This window comes from Harpia harpyja, chromosome 10, assembly GCF_026419915.1.
Source record: "Harpia harpyja isolate bHarHar1 chromosome 10, bHarHar1 primary haplotype, whole genome shotgun sequence".
NCBI classification, from domain to species: Eukaryota; Metazoa; Chordata; class Aves; order Accipitriformes; family Accipitridae; genus Harpia; species Harpia harpyja.
This window is the reverse complement of record NC_068949.1, coordinates 23,261,817-23,279,493: the sequence shown is the minus strand read 5'-3', so window position 1 is coordinate 23,279,493 and position 17,677 is coordinate 23,261,817. Positions and strand designations below refer to the sequence as shown.

The following is a 17,677-nucleotide window of genomic DNA, read 5'->3' as shown; positions in this document are numbered from 1 at the left end:
GTAAAGGAAGGACTATGTATATGTAGTGTCTGTTCCAAGTATAATATGAATAAACATTACAATAGAAACAAAACACTGAGTGCACATCCCACAATTGCATACAAATAACTATAGTTAAGGTTTCTTTCTAGAGAAAGGTATGTAGTAGTCAGGACAATCCTACCTTTATGCCCTCTTGGGACCTAGATCCCGATCTTGAGTAACTACATAAAAAGAAGCAACTCCTCCAGCTCCACTTACGTCTTTTATATGCTTTGCCTGTTGCACAGTGTTCGGGTGGCCTAGACGACTTGGCTGACTACTGCCAGCTACTGGATGATGATCTTGATCTAAAGACTCATGTGTTACTGGATAACAAGACTCGGTTTAGAGCTACATGCATTAGGGCTGAACTCCATTGCAGTGGTGCTGTAGGGAAACTGCAGTGTGGACTTCTCCCATCCTTTCCCAGGTAGGTGGCTAAGGACTCCGTGGGATGGCATCACCTGGCTCTTCCCGTGTTGAATGCTTCCCCTGATACAGCTCCGCTGGCAAGTCGCTGTGCGTTTCTGTGGCACTTGCGTCTTTGAACGTACCTCTCAGCCGTTTGGAAGGAGAATTGGGGATACTGCAGCTTTCCTTCAGCAAGACGGGGCAAACCTGCACAGATAGGAGAGGGGTCCCGGGTTAGCTGGGCGATCACCACCGGGAGCCGCTGCCGGCCCGCCTCGGCGCTGCGGGGACTCGGGCGCGGCGCCCCTGCCCGCGGGGTGCGGGGCCCGTGGGCCGGGCCGGGGCGGGCTCGGTGCCGGGGGCGGGGCGGGTGCCGCCCGGCCCCACAGCCTCCATTTTGCGGTGTAGCTGCGGGGAGAGACGCCGGCGGCTCCGCACGTTTCCCCTCAGGTGAGGCGGCTGGAGGGGGGAAGGGGAGGAGTCGGCCGGCCGTGACTCGCGCGCCCCTCGCCTCAGGCCCCGGCCCCGCCGCCTCGCCTCACACACCGCCTCTGGGGGAGGGGGGGGCGGGACGGGGGACTCGGCCCCAGCCCCAGCCCCGCTGCGCCCTGCGGCACGGGCGTGCTGGGGCCCGGGGCAGGGCTCCCGGAGCCGCGGCCGCCCGCCAGCTCGGGGCTAGGCAGGTGTCCGGCCGAGGGAGGCGCCGGCCCGCCCCAGAGCGCCGCACCCCCCTGGCCGGGGGGCCTGCCCTCCCGAGGGAGTGGGGATGAGGTCCCGGTCGCCTCAGGAGAAGTAAGTAGAGTAGTACCTGCCTCCGCCCGCAGCCGTGCCTGGCCGGAGGGCTCGCCGCGCCGGCCCGGGGCTGGCGGAGCGGGAAGAGACCAGGGCGATCCGTGACCGCCCTTCCCGCCCCAAAGCAGAGAGAGGCGGTGGCTCGCCCGGCGGGCAGAGCCAGCTCCGGGCGGGGCGGAGGACTGCGGCGGTCCCACCGGGGTCCTTTAAAGGCTCCGGGGGCGGGTGTGGTGCTGGCGGGGGCGTCCCCGGCGGGGGGCGCAGGTGTGCGCGGGGCGGGCCCGGCCCGGGCGGTGCGTCCTCCGCCGCCGCCGCCGCCGCCCTGGCGTGTGCGGGGCTGGGCCTGGGGGTCCCGCGGGGGCCGGGCCGGGCAGCGGCAGCAGAGCGGAGACTTCCCTGTTTTTACCTGCTGAACTCCTGCGCAACACGCCGAGTTTAGCGCGTCCCCTGATGTTACACCGTCAGAGCCACGCCTGCCCTCCCCCCAAAAAGAGACAGCCCCCCCTCAGACTTCGATTTCAGCCCTTAGAGGAGAACCGGCGGGAGTTGCCGCCCGCTGCCTCACCCCCGGGCGGGCTGTGACCCGCCACCGGCTGGGCCTCGCCTCGTACCCCGTCCGGGGTGGAAATTAAAATCTGACGGGAAAATCTGATGTTGTTCCGGTTATAAAAGCAGTATTATCAGAGCCTTTGTTCTGCTTGAGGATGCTTGCGCTTGAGATAAGTGAGACCATGTGCTATGGCAGCGGCAGTCCAATGTTTACCAAGTACTTAATTTATCTCCTGGAAAACATACTTACATACTGAAAGACATTTCAGTAAATATTGCTGTCTGGTCATAGTAAGTTTTGAAGAGACTCTTCTAACTGGTGTCAGAGGCAAGTGTGAAATCCCAATTTACCATATACTGATCTAGTTATAAAAGGCCTGAAGTAATTGAAGCAGTGGTCCTTACTTGACCCTTTTATTACTCTTTTTTTTTTTTTTCCAAATAAAAAAGAAAAAAAAATCAGCTAGATCAAGCAAATGCAAAGAAAACATTTTTATTTTGTTTTTGTAATTCAGAAGAATGACAAATAGGAATCAAGGTCTTGTTAAGAGGGGGATGATTAAATGAAATACCATGATTCCCAGTACCTGGCCCAAAAGAAGTCACACTGCAAATTGACTCCCAGAAAAGGAACCAATATCACAAAAGTAAGGAAAGCGTTAAACAATTTACCAGTGCACTGTAAGTCATCGGTTTACATGGGTGGTTAATTTGCTAATCAAAAATATGGCATAGCCTTGATGGCTTGTTTGCTTGAAAATAAGATGTTGGAAACTCAGGCCTTAAAAAGCTTTTTTCCAAAACGTGTTTGCTAGTAAATCAGAGACATAGCTGAAAGCTTCAATTCATTCTAAATTAAGTACCTTACCAATAAGTCTAAAATTTGGTATATTTTAATATGGTTAAAAGATTGTTGGGTCCCATTTATTGTACAAATTAAACTTTTTACAGCTGTTGAAGCAGCTGAGTTGCCAGCTGTTGATTTTGCATCACAAAAAGCATAGTAAGTTGTACAGTGGAAATGATACAGTGCACCTCAACAAGTTTTACAGGCTTTACAATCCTGTCTTCTTAACGATGTAACTTTAGTTGAATTACATTAAGCTGAAAAGCTGAAGAAGTTTTTGTTCATTTTTTAATACTCAGTATTGCTGACACAATATTTTTCTGTAAGCGGAAAGAATGAAACTGAAATTAGAAGGAGGCGTTGCTGGTCATATTGTTCCTGAAAGGAGTTACAATTAGTGTTGAAATCAGAAATACCAAAAGAAAAGTGCTGTTGAAATCCAAATTTAAAGTCCATTCAAGCAGCTGTCAGTAATTAATACTGTATAGGTACTGGTTTAAGGTGTTTCTTCTTAGGGAAATAAATAGCCATTAGCAGTGTTCATGATTAAAGCATAGATTTACAAATACACCTCATGTTGTTTTTCCCCCTTTGTTTATTTGGAAGTGATAATCCAAGTTTATCAGTGTGAGACTGCATAGCTGTGCTTCTCTGCAAGTTGGTTTTGGCTCTTATTTGAACTAACCTACACAAAGTTTTAATGTTTTCCACATTAAGTCTCAGATGTTTAATTCTATGACCTTAATGGTCATAGAATTGCCTTAATGGTCCAACGCAGTAAGAATTCTGCTTTCAAATCCATTTGGTTTGTTCAGTGAATACCTAGAAATGTGAATAATTGTTCGCTGTACTGCATCCATTTTTGTATTTCCCATGTGTTTTGATCTGTGCAGCTAAGGTGCATACTGTCTTAGAAACATGCTGTGAGTAACTCCCAGGCCCTGATCAGGGAATCTGGCTGGTTAGCATTAACATCATTTTTTTTCCTGCCATTAAATGTTTCGTAACCTGGCTAATGGCCTCAAAACTCCTTGCCCAACTGGTTGGCAGCATGGGGGATGATCTCTGTCCCATTCTGTTCCTATTCCCCAAGCCCCTCTATTAAAAATGGGACTAAACCAAACAGTTACTGACAGGAAACAGAAATCTTCTACACAAATGAGGTAATGCTGGGGGGTTACACGTTTCTACCCTGTGAGCGGAGAAGTGCAGGGTGATGGGAGACAGGTACTTAGTGCAGTGCAGGACTGGGGACCTGCTCTAGCCTGACCCTTCTGTTTCTGTTCTGACAAAGGGCTCAGCCCCCTCCTGCTGGCACCTCGAAATGTATCCTGTATTTCAGAGTTCCTTTGGGAGGTTCAAGCCTCTTACCATGCTTCAATGTCTATCTGACCCTAAATAAGAGTGGTAGTTAATTACAAAGCTGAAGATGCTTCCCTTCTGAATCCTGCTTGCTGTGGTCATGTGTATGAAAAAAAGGAAAGGTTTTGTGGGTTTAATAGCTTACAAGTGCTCCTGAGCAATTTTAAACCTACTGAACATACTGTTCCAAGTGATTTAACATGTAATTAGCAAGCAGATAACTACTACAAACTCATATATAGTCCCCTGACAGTGAAAATACTTTTATTTTTTTTCCCAGAATGTCATATCCAGGCTATCCCCCTTCTGGCGGCTACCCTGCTTTCCCTGGTTATCCTGTAAGTATGGTTCTTGAATATGCTGCATTCCTAATGTATTTATATTCTGTGAATACCCCTTCTTACTATGCTGTCTGTGTGTGTAAATAGTAGCTCTCAGTTCATATACAGTATTCTCTAGAGATTATGGTCTTTGTTTTTGTCTATATATCCCCGAGGATGACTTTACAGTTGTCTTGCAAGAATTCCAAGAAAGAAGTTTAAGACTTTTTTTTTTTTTTTAATGTTGCCTATTGTTGCAGAAAGGTTTTTGTTTGTTTGGTCTTGTTTTAGTTTATCTTTGTCTTGTGAGTTTCGGGTTTTTTAATATAGCTAACTATCTCGGCAAATAATTTTTTTAAAGTATCAGTAATTCTTACATAAATATGAGGGTCTTTACATACAGGGTCAGAGGTAATCTCTGAACCAGTCTCTGCCACAGTCTCTACCAAATATTCTGCATACCTGTATCCCAGGATTTACAGAGATGCTGAACAAACTACAGTGGCCATTACCCTCAGGAAGACCTTGGAATGCTTTACTCAAGTAGCCCAGCTTTCATACAACACCAAGTAAATATTTTTCTGAGGATAAAGGACACCGTATCTTGACTTTGACCCCCTATCCTTCAGCCGCAGGACTTTGTTCCACCTTCAGCTCATGACTGGGTGGACTAAAAATTCCAATGAAACTTAATGGAAGGCTGGAATGTATCAGGTGTGGCTGACATTGCAGTCTTTTTGATATGCCTGCATCATTTTTCAAAGCTAGATGCAACTGTGTGCTTTTATTAGTATGGCACTGATCATACTGTAATTGTGGGAATTTTATATGTTCTGTGTTTTATGTAGTACAGAACCAGACTTAAGCATGGAGCTCAGCCTGGATCTCATTAAGATACTGAAAACCTATAAATACATGCAATATATATAAATACATGCATATAAATACATGCAATAAATTGTCCGATTATTTTCGTTTACAGTTTACCCTTACTCCCTCTGAAACACTAAAGTCAGTCAAACTAAAGACAAACATGTTAGAAACCAGACTTTCTTAACTCCAGGATTTCTTTCCCCCCCTCAAGGTTCTGCTGAACCCTCATGATTGTAGCTGTAATTTATTTTTAACTACATCTCAAAATACTTTTTTTCTTAACTAGCATCTAAAATATAGCCAACTTCAATGGATTGATTTAAAAGACCATTTAGATTTGGTATCAATGATTCTAGGTTTCCTAGTCTCATTGATGATGCCCAAAGTGATAACCAGTGCAAAAAAATAATGTGAAATTATTTTCTTCTGCAATAGTGATGGTTATCTGAGCAGGGCTTTTGAGGATCCTAATTTTGGATTTGTGAATCTAAATGCCATTAAAATCTTTTTGTTGAGCCTGGCAGAGAAAGGTTAGACTGTACCGCTAGGGAAGAGAATATTACATAGCCTAGGCACAGTAATCTGGGAGTAGAAATCTTGGGGCAACCAAACCCGAGGAGAATGTTTGAGCTAGACTTTAATGCTTTGCAGCTTATTTCTGTTTTCTGGGCTCAAGAATGAGTGTGTACTGTATGTAATGTGTGACCTGTATTTCTAAAGCTAGTCAGTAAAGATGATTCCCAGCAAGTGAGTAATGAGTCCCTGCATTATGCTTTGTTATGAAGCTGATTTTAAATACCTGATTTTTAAGATCAAGTATATGGCTTTTAACTTACAGGGTTTTCCCTTAGAGATCCTGGTCATTTGAGTAAATATTTCTAATGTACGTTAATGCTAACAGCAACCTTTGTGGTATGATTGGTAAGTCACACATGTAGCAAAACAAAGGCATATAGATGTTTGACTTGTTCTTTTTATTTAAAACCTGTAATAGGTGTTCAATCTGACTCAGTGGTCCACACATAGTCATTCAATGTCCATGCTTTATAACATGGATTCCAAAGGAAATGGAAAAAAAACCAACCCCACCTCTTTTAAGTTCTCACCATGTAACATTTGAAAATACTGGTTGTGCAAGAGAGGCAGAAGTTTCAAAGATACTAAGCTCTTAAAAGTCCTATAAAAACAGGAGGTGAGCATCTAATGATTCATAGAGAGCAAGCCTAGCTGAGCTCACCTCTCACTTATGCACGATAGAAGTAACAGCTTTCCAGTAAAGGACCAGGGGTTGTGGTGGTTGCCAAGTTGAATGTGGCTCAGCAGTGCATGTCCCCAGGGAGGAAGGCTAATGACATATGAGGCTTCAGCAAGAAAAGCAAAGCCAGCACGTCGAGGAGAATCATTATTCCTCTGTGCTCAGTGCTCACGAGGCCACATCTGGAATACCATGTCTATTTGTGGCCTTCCAGTACAACAGAGACATGGACAAACAGGAGCATGTCCAGGGAGGGCTGCTCGCTAAGGAAAGAAGGCTAAGTGGAGATCTATTTGGTCTTTTGCTACGTAAGGAGGAGTGATAGAGACATTGGAGCCAGACTCTTGTCAGAGGTACACAGTGAAAGGGCAGCTGGCAACAACTGCAGGTTGTCATTGTAATTTGATTTGAGGAAAACATTTTTCACCATGAGAGTGGTCAAACACTGGAACAGGGGCTCAGAGAGGCTGTGGATTCACTGTTCCTTGGAGATACTGAAAACTTGACAAGGCCTTGCGTGACCTCATTTAATGCTGAAGCTGGCCCTGCTTTGAAGTGGATGGGATCAGAGGCCGTCCAGAGGTGCCTTCCACCCTGCAGCACTCTGATTCTGTCAACATGGGAGACACATCAGAAAACTCAACCAGGAGACCCCCATCCAGGCTTCAGGAATTCTGCTGCTGCTGCTTCAAGTGCTGAATCTAATGATATAATCCACATCATTATACATGTGGACATTTTGGTAGCTTGGGAGTTTTTTACTCTAATGTCCTGTTAGCAGGTATACAGACATCCCATTTTTGTGTTTCAGCCGACAGGACAAGAGTCTGTCTATCCACCAGCTGGTCAGTACTCCTATCCCGCAGTTCCTGGAGGATACCCTCCAGCAGGAGGAGGGACCTATCCTGCAGCACCACCGAGTGCTGGGTATCCAGGGACAGCAGGATATCTTGCCCCGGGGGGCTACCCTGCCCCTGGGAGCTACCCTGGAGCTCCCCAGGCTGGAGGAATGCCACCTTATCCTGGAGGTAAGATCCTTTGTTAGAGTGCCCCTCAGGAGTGATTTCTGGTGTAACCATTCCCTGTGCTTGGTAGATGTAGTAAAGAAAAGCAGCTTTGTTCAGCGATCAGTTTAGGCAGCAGCATGTAGGCAGACAGCCAGATTGCGATCTAGCAGTAAACATCTGCATGCTGATGGCAGGGCCGGGACAGATTTGGGCCACTGCACAGACACAGAGAAATTAGTCTCTTGCATAGCTCTGCTCAATAACCTGGCTCATGTTGTATCAGAAGCCAAGTACAAAACGTTATAGTGTGCTAAAGTTTTTCTTCTTCTCCTAGCTCCTACAGGCCCTGGCTTTGGTGTGCCTCCTGCTGGCCCTGGCTTTGGTGGCTATCCGCAGCCTCCTGCCCAAAGCTATGCTGGAGGTGGACCAGCACAAATTCCAGGTATGTCATGTATAAGAAACTTGAAGCATCCAAGGTTAAACCAAGAGATCCCAGGATAGGTAGTAACAAATTAGGCCCTTACCTTTGTTACTTCTAGCTGTTGAGGTTTGTATGCTGTACACCTCCTACCACCTTTCTTGACAAGACCACTGAAGGGCTGATGAGAACCATGTCTATAGGAACTACATCCAAAAGAGATGGCTGTCACTGATTAATGGTCATGATGTAGTGGTTTAGGTGCTTATCCTTCTTCAAACTACAAGTATCTGATGAGAACTGTGAAATCCAGAGTCCACATTCAATAAGTCTCTAGCTGTTCTGTTAATCTCAAAGAAATGGATGAGTTTTTTCAGATCTGTGTGTTCATGGTGATCCTTGGCATAGTGGGGGAAGTGGAAAGGAGAATGCACACAATCGCTTAAAAATGGTGCAGTTTTTAAAGCTTTGAGCGGTCAGCTACCATCAAGATGATTTTTGTCCTGGAATGCGTCGGTTGTGTTCGCAAGAAATTCAGAGCAGCAACCCCCTTTTTTTACTGATTGCTTTGTTAACTCTAATAATAACTAAGCTGCTGTTAAAATGATAAAAATGGTACATCTATATTATGGATAAAATGCCAGTACAAAAAATGTAGTTGTAGCTTTGGTATTCACAGTGCTTTTGATCACAAAATGAGATTCCTTCAATTCTTTTTGCACCAATGAATTCTTAACATTTATATGCTAGACATCTTAAAGTGTATAATATGACTTTAAAATAACACAGGACACACATTCTTCATTTGCATGGGCTATCTTGGCTTTTGTCAAAGAGAGATCCTTCCAGTTCCCACAGCACCAGTAAATTTAGTATTTTTAGAATTGCCTTACTAGCATATGTACCAGAATGTGTCTGTGATTGCTTCTTCCCATCATTCCCAAGGGGAAAAAGTTCAGTTACTGATCATGCTAGGTATCATTACTTAGGAACCATGGTTTGTGCAGTGGTAGATCTGTCGATGGCTTTATTTTCAGATTAGATAGCATTTACATAATAAGAGGACCTAACTAATTCCTTTTATCTTGTTCTTTAATTTATTTTCAGTAGGATATCCTGGTGGACAGGCACCATCACCAATGCCTGGTCTGGTATGTGCTGTATCCTCTTCTATAATGAATCTTAGGTGGCTTCTGCAGTTTTAATGTTTTTACAAGTGGTTTCCAACAATTGCTGGAGTGTAGCAAGAGTTCCCAGCTACACTCAGTACAACCTGAACAAAATCATAACCCTGTATCTGTGTGTACTTGCTCATCAAGTAGATCTTTATCTATACAATTGGGTAAAAGTATCACTTTGGCATTGGTGGGCCAAAGCTGTTCAACACAACTAAATGTCGCCCTGATTCTGTGTTAGAGGAAAAAATGGGGAACTAATGGACAACTCTTTCTGAAGTACTGATTCCAAAGTTGTGATTTTAATTTGAATTTGTATTGTGCAGGACAGCTAGTTACATGTGGCTCTTATTTTCAGCCTGCAGCAATGGTTCAGTGTACCCAGGGCACAATTCAAGCTGCTCCAAACTTTGATGCTGGAAGGGATGCAGAAATTCTACGCAAAGCTATGAAGGGGTTTGGTAAGTAAACAACAGAAGCTTAAATTTCTATTGAGCTAACTTCTTAATGCCATTTTGTCCTTTTCTTCAATTTTCATTTAACCATACATTTTTTCTCCCCAAGCTTTTCAGAAGTCACACTTTCAAAATGACTTGGGCAATGTAGTAGACAAAGTTACATAGAAAATTTGGTAGATTTAAATGGTAGTCTTTTATTATGTATCTATGCCCAAATGCAAGATTATAAAATGCATAGTCTTGGAGGGATTATTACGAGTTCTTACATGAAATTGCCCTTCTGTTTCCAAGGAACTGATGAGCAGGCTATCATAAATGTTGTTGCTAACCGCTCCAATGATCAAAGGCAAAAAATCAAGGCAGCTTTCAAGACTATGTATGGCAAGGTATGTTCACTCGTTCTTTGAATCAGTAAACAAAATCAAACTTTCAGCTGCTGCTTTAACTGTCTGATTGCATTTTAGTCCTGGGGAGTAGTTTGGGCATTTAAAAAATGCACTTCCTTTGGTTATACTCCTTGTGTACCAGGGGACATCTGGTATTTGACACGGTGTTGTCCTGATACCTGGCAGAAGCAGGGGTGGGGGAAGCTTGGGGGCTGGCTCTGTCTCTGTCCAAACAAGAAGCTTCTCTGCTTTTGTAATGCTTGATAGATAGAAAATAATCAAGCTTAAACTGTCCTTGTATTAGTGTCTGAAACTACTGAGTTTTTTATGCACACAAACCAGCACTGAAATCTGTTTTTTCATAAGAAACAAACTGAGAAACTGGTTGAGGATTGGTTAGTCATTAAAAGCCTGAGATAATTTAATTTCTTCCCTCTGTCATTTTTGCAACTTGAAGTGAAATTTTATAGTTGTAGCATTTTTCAGGACCTGACTAGGTCCTAATTGGTGAGGAGATAACGGAGAAGAGCTGAGCTGTCAAAGTTTTGGATAGAGGAAAGTTCTTTACAAGAAATAAACCAAAGCTTTACAGGAAGAACAGCACAAAGGTAGAAATCAGTCACAAAAGTTAGTTCTGGTTTGATTTTTTTTTTAGTATAATCTACATGGCTAACACTCTCCAAAGCCCTTTTTGTGTTTATAATTGAACAGGATTTAATTAAAGATCTGAAGTCTGAGTTAAGTGGAAATGTGGAAGAATTGATTCTAGCCCTCTTTATGCCTAGCACCTACTACGATGCCTGGAGTTTACGTCATGCAATGAAGGTATGGTTTTCCTGTGAATGAAATAGTTTAAAACCATCTTAAAATGCTCATCTAGGAAAAGAGGATACCTGATCCCTGCATTGTTGAAAAATCCTGTAGTGGCAAACAAATTTCAGGACTGTGGGGCTTAAAATTCTTTTCTGCTGCGTCCCCCAGTTCCAGCCAATTTCTGCAGGATTAGCCAATTCAGAGCAGTTGTCCATCCAGCAGAGGATGAAATGCTGCAGGGCAGAACGTTGTTCTCTGCCACTTGGTCATAATTTTTGCTAGAACATAGAAAGGGCCAGGGTGCCGTTAAAACTGTAACCACTGTTTAAATTGAAGGTATGTACCTCTCCTTACTCTGAACACATCATTGTTACTGGAAGATATTTTTGGATTATCCTTTTTTTTCAAAAGGACAACAATGAAAAATATTTTCTTAAGGTCAGATGATGCGTGTATCTGTTCAAGTATTAAGACTGCATCAGAGATTAGGTGAGCTAGTCGCTTTAAACTTTTAACTCCGGTAAACTGGTACATCCAGTTTACCACAATTTCTTGCTTGTTTGAGCTGCAGCAGCTAGCATGTGGCCGATAATGGAAATGCTGAATGTATGAATGCAGACCTTCTAAAGAACACGGAGCTTAAATGAAGATATGGCTTTAGTGGAGGCAATAGCCACTCCTGACCACTTAAAAAAATTTATAATACAACATTACCTAGAAGTCTCACACAGATCCACTCCCATCTACTACTTGCCTGAATAGAGATGACCATGCCAGTAAGATCTCACTGTACACAGAACTCCCAGTTAATTTTCATTCCAGGGAGAGGGAAGCATCTATGGAAAGTTCCTGCTGGTGCTCCATGTTGAGGAAGCAGTCAAATTTGGAATAGGGAACACACTTGTACGCTGACCAAAACAGAATTTACGTGTGAATCTTTGGCTTTAATGATTATCACAAGGCTCTGCCTTCCTCCAGGATGTTTCCAGATTAAGCCAAAGAATTTCCTTCCTAAACCATTTTCCAGTTAACTTTGGCTGATGTTACTGTTGTGGATGTATAGTTTTGGGGTATTTTTTTGAACCTGTGCAGAACTGAATGTTTGAGGAATCTTCATTCCATTTTAAGTATACAGAAGACTTGGTGCTTTCATGCTGCAAGGATACTGTTCTTACACTGTAGATTGTATTAAGTTTTGAAATAACAGATGACTGCTTAATTTCTCAGTTGAAGAAAACTGAATACATAGTGCTTCATAGTTATGCCCTCTTTTCCTCTGCCTACAGGGAGCAGGCACTCAGGAGAGAGTGCTGATTGAGATCCTTTGCACAAGGACAAACCAGGAAATAAGAGAAATAGTGAACTGCTATAAATCAGAATTTGGAAGGGACATCGAACAAGACGTCAGAGCAGACACTTCAGGACACTTTGAACGATTACTTATATCTATGTGCCAAGTGAGCTTTAATTTTATTTTTTTTGGTAAGATAATGGTGTACAGTCTCACTTCGATGCATGTAGTCATAATGGCTCCATAAATAAATTGCCTGTGTATGCTTAGCAACAGCCAGGTTTTTAAGAAATTAGCTCTGGGCCATTAATTTATTCCCTAATGACAAAATATGACCCTCCTCAAGGAAGAGATACTTCTTATCTACAAATCTGTGATGAATTGTGACCTAATTTAGCACGCTGTATTCATCTCAGAGAATTTATGTGTAAATACTTTATTGTGCAGATGCGATCAAGTGGTACTATAAAGCAGTGCTCCACAATGCTGTTGAAGCAAGATGCTTTTTATTTTTTGCATACATTAACAAAATAACTTGGGTGAATCTGATTAGGATAACCGTTATGGTATGTAGAATACCTGTGAGAATCCCTATGAACAAGCTAAGAGGCACCGCAGGGCAAAACTTGCCTCCCAACTTACACCATACTCCCTTCACATCACCAGAATTAGGGAGGTGCTACTATTGAACTCAGGTGAATACTGGAGCTTGCTTATTGCATATAATTTATTAGGGCTCTTTTTGCTTTGAAGAATAGTTACTTGCAGTGAGTCATCCATGTTTAGGAAAAAATACATACTAATGCAACTTCCCACATTCTTCTGACCAATGACACTTCTGTATCTCGTTTGCTTCTACCTTTGTGAGAGTTCAGCTATTTGGATTAAAAAGTCAAAATCCAAAAGAAAGCAAACCTTGAGAAGCTCATGCTGCTAATTTTTATTTTGATAAATCCAGTACTTTACAGTAATTGACAACCACATCATTTAAATATTATATTAACCACTACAGATACAACAGTATTTGAGAGCATGTATTCAGCCTCCTCAGCCAGTATATTTAGCAGTATCCATCCATGCACTGGGCAGCAAAAAAAAACCAAACCCCAAGCACAAAGTGTCACATAAGCCCTACTGACATATTACAACTATAGTAAGTGCCTTCTGGAGACATTCTTACTTGAAATTAGCAAATTCTAAGTAAAATAGAAGACCTGAGATGCTTCAGGTGTGCATATTCAGTAAGATAATTCATTAGTTTGTTTGGGAAGATTCTTTGCAACTTGAAGCCTAGAAACAAACAAATCAAGAGAAAACTTACATTATTAAGTAAAATAGAGAATTAAGTACAATACTTACTTAATTAGAACTATGAGATGGTATGTAGGGGTGAAATTATCTAAGTCGGTGTATCTACAGTTTAAAGCATACCCTACAGATAGGGTTCTGGGCCACTTTTATTTGTTGCCTATAAGAAATACTAAACCAAAGAGTAGTTTTAAAGCAATGTATGTATTTCAAACTGGTATTACTCTTTCTTCTTCAAGCTTTGAAGATACATGCTTGGGGTCTACAATGCAAGCAATTACAGCATAGCCTTCTCTGTGTAATTTCATTTGGCATCTGTTGTCTTTGCTTTTAGGGTAATCGGGATGAAAATCAAACTGTGGATTATCAAAAAGCTCAAGAAGATGCTCAGCGTCTGTACCAAGCAGGCGAAGGAAAACTTGGGACTGATGAATCTTGCTTTAATATGGTTCTGGCAAGCCGAAGTTTTCCCCAACTGAAAGCAACAGTTGAGGCATACTCCAGGGTAGGAGTTCTTCACTGATTTCAAATGAGCTTGGTCACCATATTTTAAATTAAGATTCCAGTTGTTACTGCATTTCATTATCCACATATTAATCTCATTTATTTGTAGATTGCCAATCGTGATTTATTAAGCAGCATTGACCGAGAATTTTCTGGAAACGTGGAACGTGGTTTGAAGACTATTGGTAAGTGATATGTTCTTCCCTCCCCTTATCCCATAGGAATTAAACCTTGTAAATGTAATTGAAGAAGAATCCAGTTCAACGCTGGCCACATGGCAGACAAACACACTATCTGAGACTCTGCTAGCACAAAAGTAACTTCAATTATTCAAATTATTCACTTTACACTTAACTAGAGAAAATAAGCATCCACCATGAAGAAGTCAGTTTGAAACAAGAAAAGGCTACACAGGAACCTACTTGTCACTCCTCTGGGAAGGCAGGCAACTACACAGAAACAAGGGTCACTTGTTAGTGCTTGTAGTTGTGTTTTTCAGAGCTCTGCAAAATGATGTGAGTACCAGGGTAACAGAGCTGTGACTCTGGTTGTGTAGCACCTCAGCAGAGACAGCTGAACCACTCCCACACATGATCTCAGAACCAACATGAAACTACTTTAGGCACAGTTCCCTTTCCACTCCTCTTCCCTACCACCACCTACTCCCCAAAAGCTCAGCATTTGTTAAGCAAAACTTCAGCAAAATAGAAGACCCGTTTTGAATTCACCTTCTCCTGCTGGTTTACTGTAGTAAAGCAGTTAAAATTTAGCACAATTTGCTGGCAGTGAAAATCAGTATGACTTACTAGAAATAGTATATCTGCAGACACCAGTCCTACCAGTGCTTTCCAAAATGACAGCATTTCTGTAGCCAGAATGGATAAGCAAAAACTTCCCAGATTATATTCAGCTAAAGAGTTTTATAGGAAAAATTCACCTCTACGAATCATGTAAGAGAATAAAGGCTCATCTCTGAGAGTGAACAAGCTAACTGAAACAAGATCCATTCTGTAACTACTACAGTGAGAACTCTTTACAGGTGTACTTTTTTTTGTACTTTTAGTGAAATTCTAGGATGCAACATGAGTAAAATACCTTGTATCCTAGTACCACCTATCCAAGGAGAATAACTGTTTTTAAATTACCTATTTGAGAATTAAGGTTTCAGCCAGCTTTCAGAAGCACTTCCAGAGAAGCTAACTGTTAATAACCATAACTTTTCTTGTGAAGGAATAACTCATTTGGTCAGCTTGAAACTAAACTCATCTCTATAAAACAGTTCCTGTCATCCACAGTAACTGGATCTTCACCAATACCTACCTCTAGCTGTCTACAGCAAGAATGCAGAGTTGGTCCTGCCAGGTATCGCTATACAGCATACAATACTGGAACTAATCCTAAAAATATACTTTATTGCAGTGCAATGTGCTTTAAATCGCCCAGCCTTTTTTGCAGAAAGACTTTATTATTCTATGAAAGGAGCTGGCACAGATGATTCTACCCTCATCAGAATTATAGTCACTCGCAGTGAGGTAAGAAACATTCTCCTCTGTAAATGTGACATGTAGTGGAAAGCTTTTCATGTAGTCCTTCATTGCAATACATGATTTCCACAGCTGTGGAAGCTTTTATGGAGTTCAGATTTAGATGAACATGTTTATTTGTATTAAAGCCAGCTTTTATATAGTAACTTAATTATGTCTGGCTAGATAGCAATACTGCTTGTCTTCCTTCTTAACTGTGGCTGCCTGTCCATGTAGCAGATAAACACCTCAAGTTCAAAGGTTCAGCAGTTAAGAGTTAGGATAGTAGTCCTAACAAAGCAAGGAACAACGGCTAGCCTCTCTGCTTTGGGAGCTGCTCCGGTCCTTAGAGGGACCAGCTGGCTTGTAAGACCTGCAGAGTTAATCAATTGCACATTTCACCCTTGACATGTGTTCTCTAGACCATGAGGGTGGAGATGTGGGGTGACTGACCATCTAGAACTTAAAATCATACACTGTTTCAAGTTTCGTGCCTTTTTCTTTTTCTTTGCATAGATTGACCTTGTGCAAATTAAACAGATGTTCACACAAATGTATCAGAAGACGTTGGCTACAATGATAGCAAGTGATACAAGCGGTGATTACCGGCGTTTGCTGCTGGCAATTGTTGGTCAATAGAAGAGGATTATCTGTTTTTTTTCTTTTTTAAAACCAACTGAAGGACATGTAACATGCTTTATGGAGACACTGACTCTCCTCGTGTGTAAAAGAATAATTTTAAACTGTATAATCAAATATGCCTTCTTGATGATTCAATAAGCTTGTTGCACTTACAACTGCCTTAATTTACAGCACATAATATTCTTTATTGTATAATAAAGGATGTACCTTGTCTATTAGCCCTAAGCCTTAGTCCTTTTTACCCAGACAAAACCACCTCCCCTCTGCCAGACTCTCACATGATTAAACTGTTTGTCTCAGCTGAATCTCCAGCACTCAACTTTCTTGAAATACCTAAACTTAACTGCTGAGCTAACTGTGGATGACAAAAAAAGCCTGAGGCTGTGATGTGAAGCATTTTACACCCCCCCCCTCTTCAATGTCTTTCCATTGGAATGTTGAAAAACATGCAAGTGCTCAGTTTAAGTCACATTACACTGACAGTTTAAGGACCTTGGCAGAATCTGACTGTACCCCCCCTATTTAATTTCTTAAATGAGTTACTAGTGGTGGTTAGTTACCATTATGCTTAGGGCAGCAAGGGAAAGGAGAAATCATCTCAGATCTAATTTTGAAGTATCTCCTTGTAAAGAAGTGGGTTATACAGCAAATGACTGAGCAATGACAAAAGCCAGTATCTAAATGCTAACACTACAGAACAGGTGTAAATCCAAACTGAAAGCAAGTGCGACCTCAACAATACAAATGACTATGTGGATGTTTTCAAAGGATTTGAAAAGAACAGCTTTGAATAGCACATTTGTTTTTTTAGAAAGCCACAGTGAATCTGTCCCCAGCCACAAATGTAACAGAAGCTTCAAGTCCAGCAGCTAGCAATGTGTTTCCTAACATTTCTAAGCAATGCTTTATCAAATAACAATTGTGTTATAGGACATCCTCATACAAATAGCAAAACCCTATTTCTATTATCCCTCAAACAAAAATAGCTAGGGCTGGTAGAATTCATTCTAATACAGCAAACCTTTCACTCTTACACAGCACGTACATAAAGGTTCTTGAGAAACAATAATAGATACCAAGTCTACCAAGCATTTCACTTGTCAACCTAAATCTGACTTTAAACTATAAACTTCTTCTGACATTAAACTCAGAAATACAGACCGGTTTAAAATTCCTGGGTCAGATTAAAACTAAATATTCCAAATGCGAACAATAGATAGAAGTTGATTTGGGGAGACTAAAAGACATTCCACTCTGCATTACATTGGTCATCCTTGGCGCAGGTATCCACTGTGATATATAGAGCTTTCCCAGCTTGACCCAAGATTCTCATAAGCTTTGGATCTTGTTTCTTTGCTCTTGAGCAAACTTCCTTACAAGTGAAGCAGCTTAGCATTTAATAATTAAAGCATATTAGTGCATCTACATCTTTTTGTGTGACTAAAAAATCTTCACCTCTTCACCACTTCACTTGTCATTCAAAGCAGAATGTTGACTAAGTCTTGCTTGTACATCCTACTAGTATGAGAAAATGACCAGATGAATAGGGTTCTATGTCCTAGTGATATTCACCTGTTTCACAGCAAAAAGTTATTTTCATTACATTCTAGTAACAAAGATACCCGTTGTTGAATGGGTAATGCAAATTGAATGATTGATAATGAAATTGTAGCAAAAAGTAGGCGAGGAAAGAATGAACAGATACTGTCTTATCCTGCATCT

The 17,677-nt window shown here is 41.8% G+C and overlaps 1 protein-coding gene across 2 annotated transcripts; it reads left to right on the top strand.

Moving 5' to 3' along the window:
* The first annotated feature begins 793 nt into the window (after positions 1–793).
* ANXA7 (annexin A7) lies at positions 794–16,173 on the top strand. Of its 2 annotated transcripts, none has more exons than XM_052799917.1 (13): positions 794–882; positions 4,263–4,320; positions 7,242–7,458; positions 7,772–7,879; positions 8,966–9,006; positions 9,389–9,491; positions 9,780–9,874; positions 10,586–10,699; positions 11,974–12,144; positions 13,621–13,791; positions 13,900–13,975; positions 15,210–15,322; positions 15,830–16,173. In XM_052799917.1, exons 2-13 carry the CDS (start codon positions 4,264–4,266, stop codon positions 15,950–15,952), a joined length of 1,389 nt encoding a protein of 462 aa, XP_052655877.1. In that variant the 5' UTR covers positions 794–882; position 4,263; the 3' UTR covers positions 15,953–16,173. The 2 variants fall into 2 exon arrangements, with proteins under 2 accessions (XP_052655877.1, XP_052655876.1); XM_052799916.1 differs by having other exon boundaries at positions 8,963–9,006.
* Positions 16,174–17,677: the final 1,504 nt, after the last annotated feature.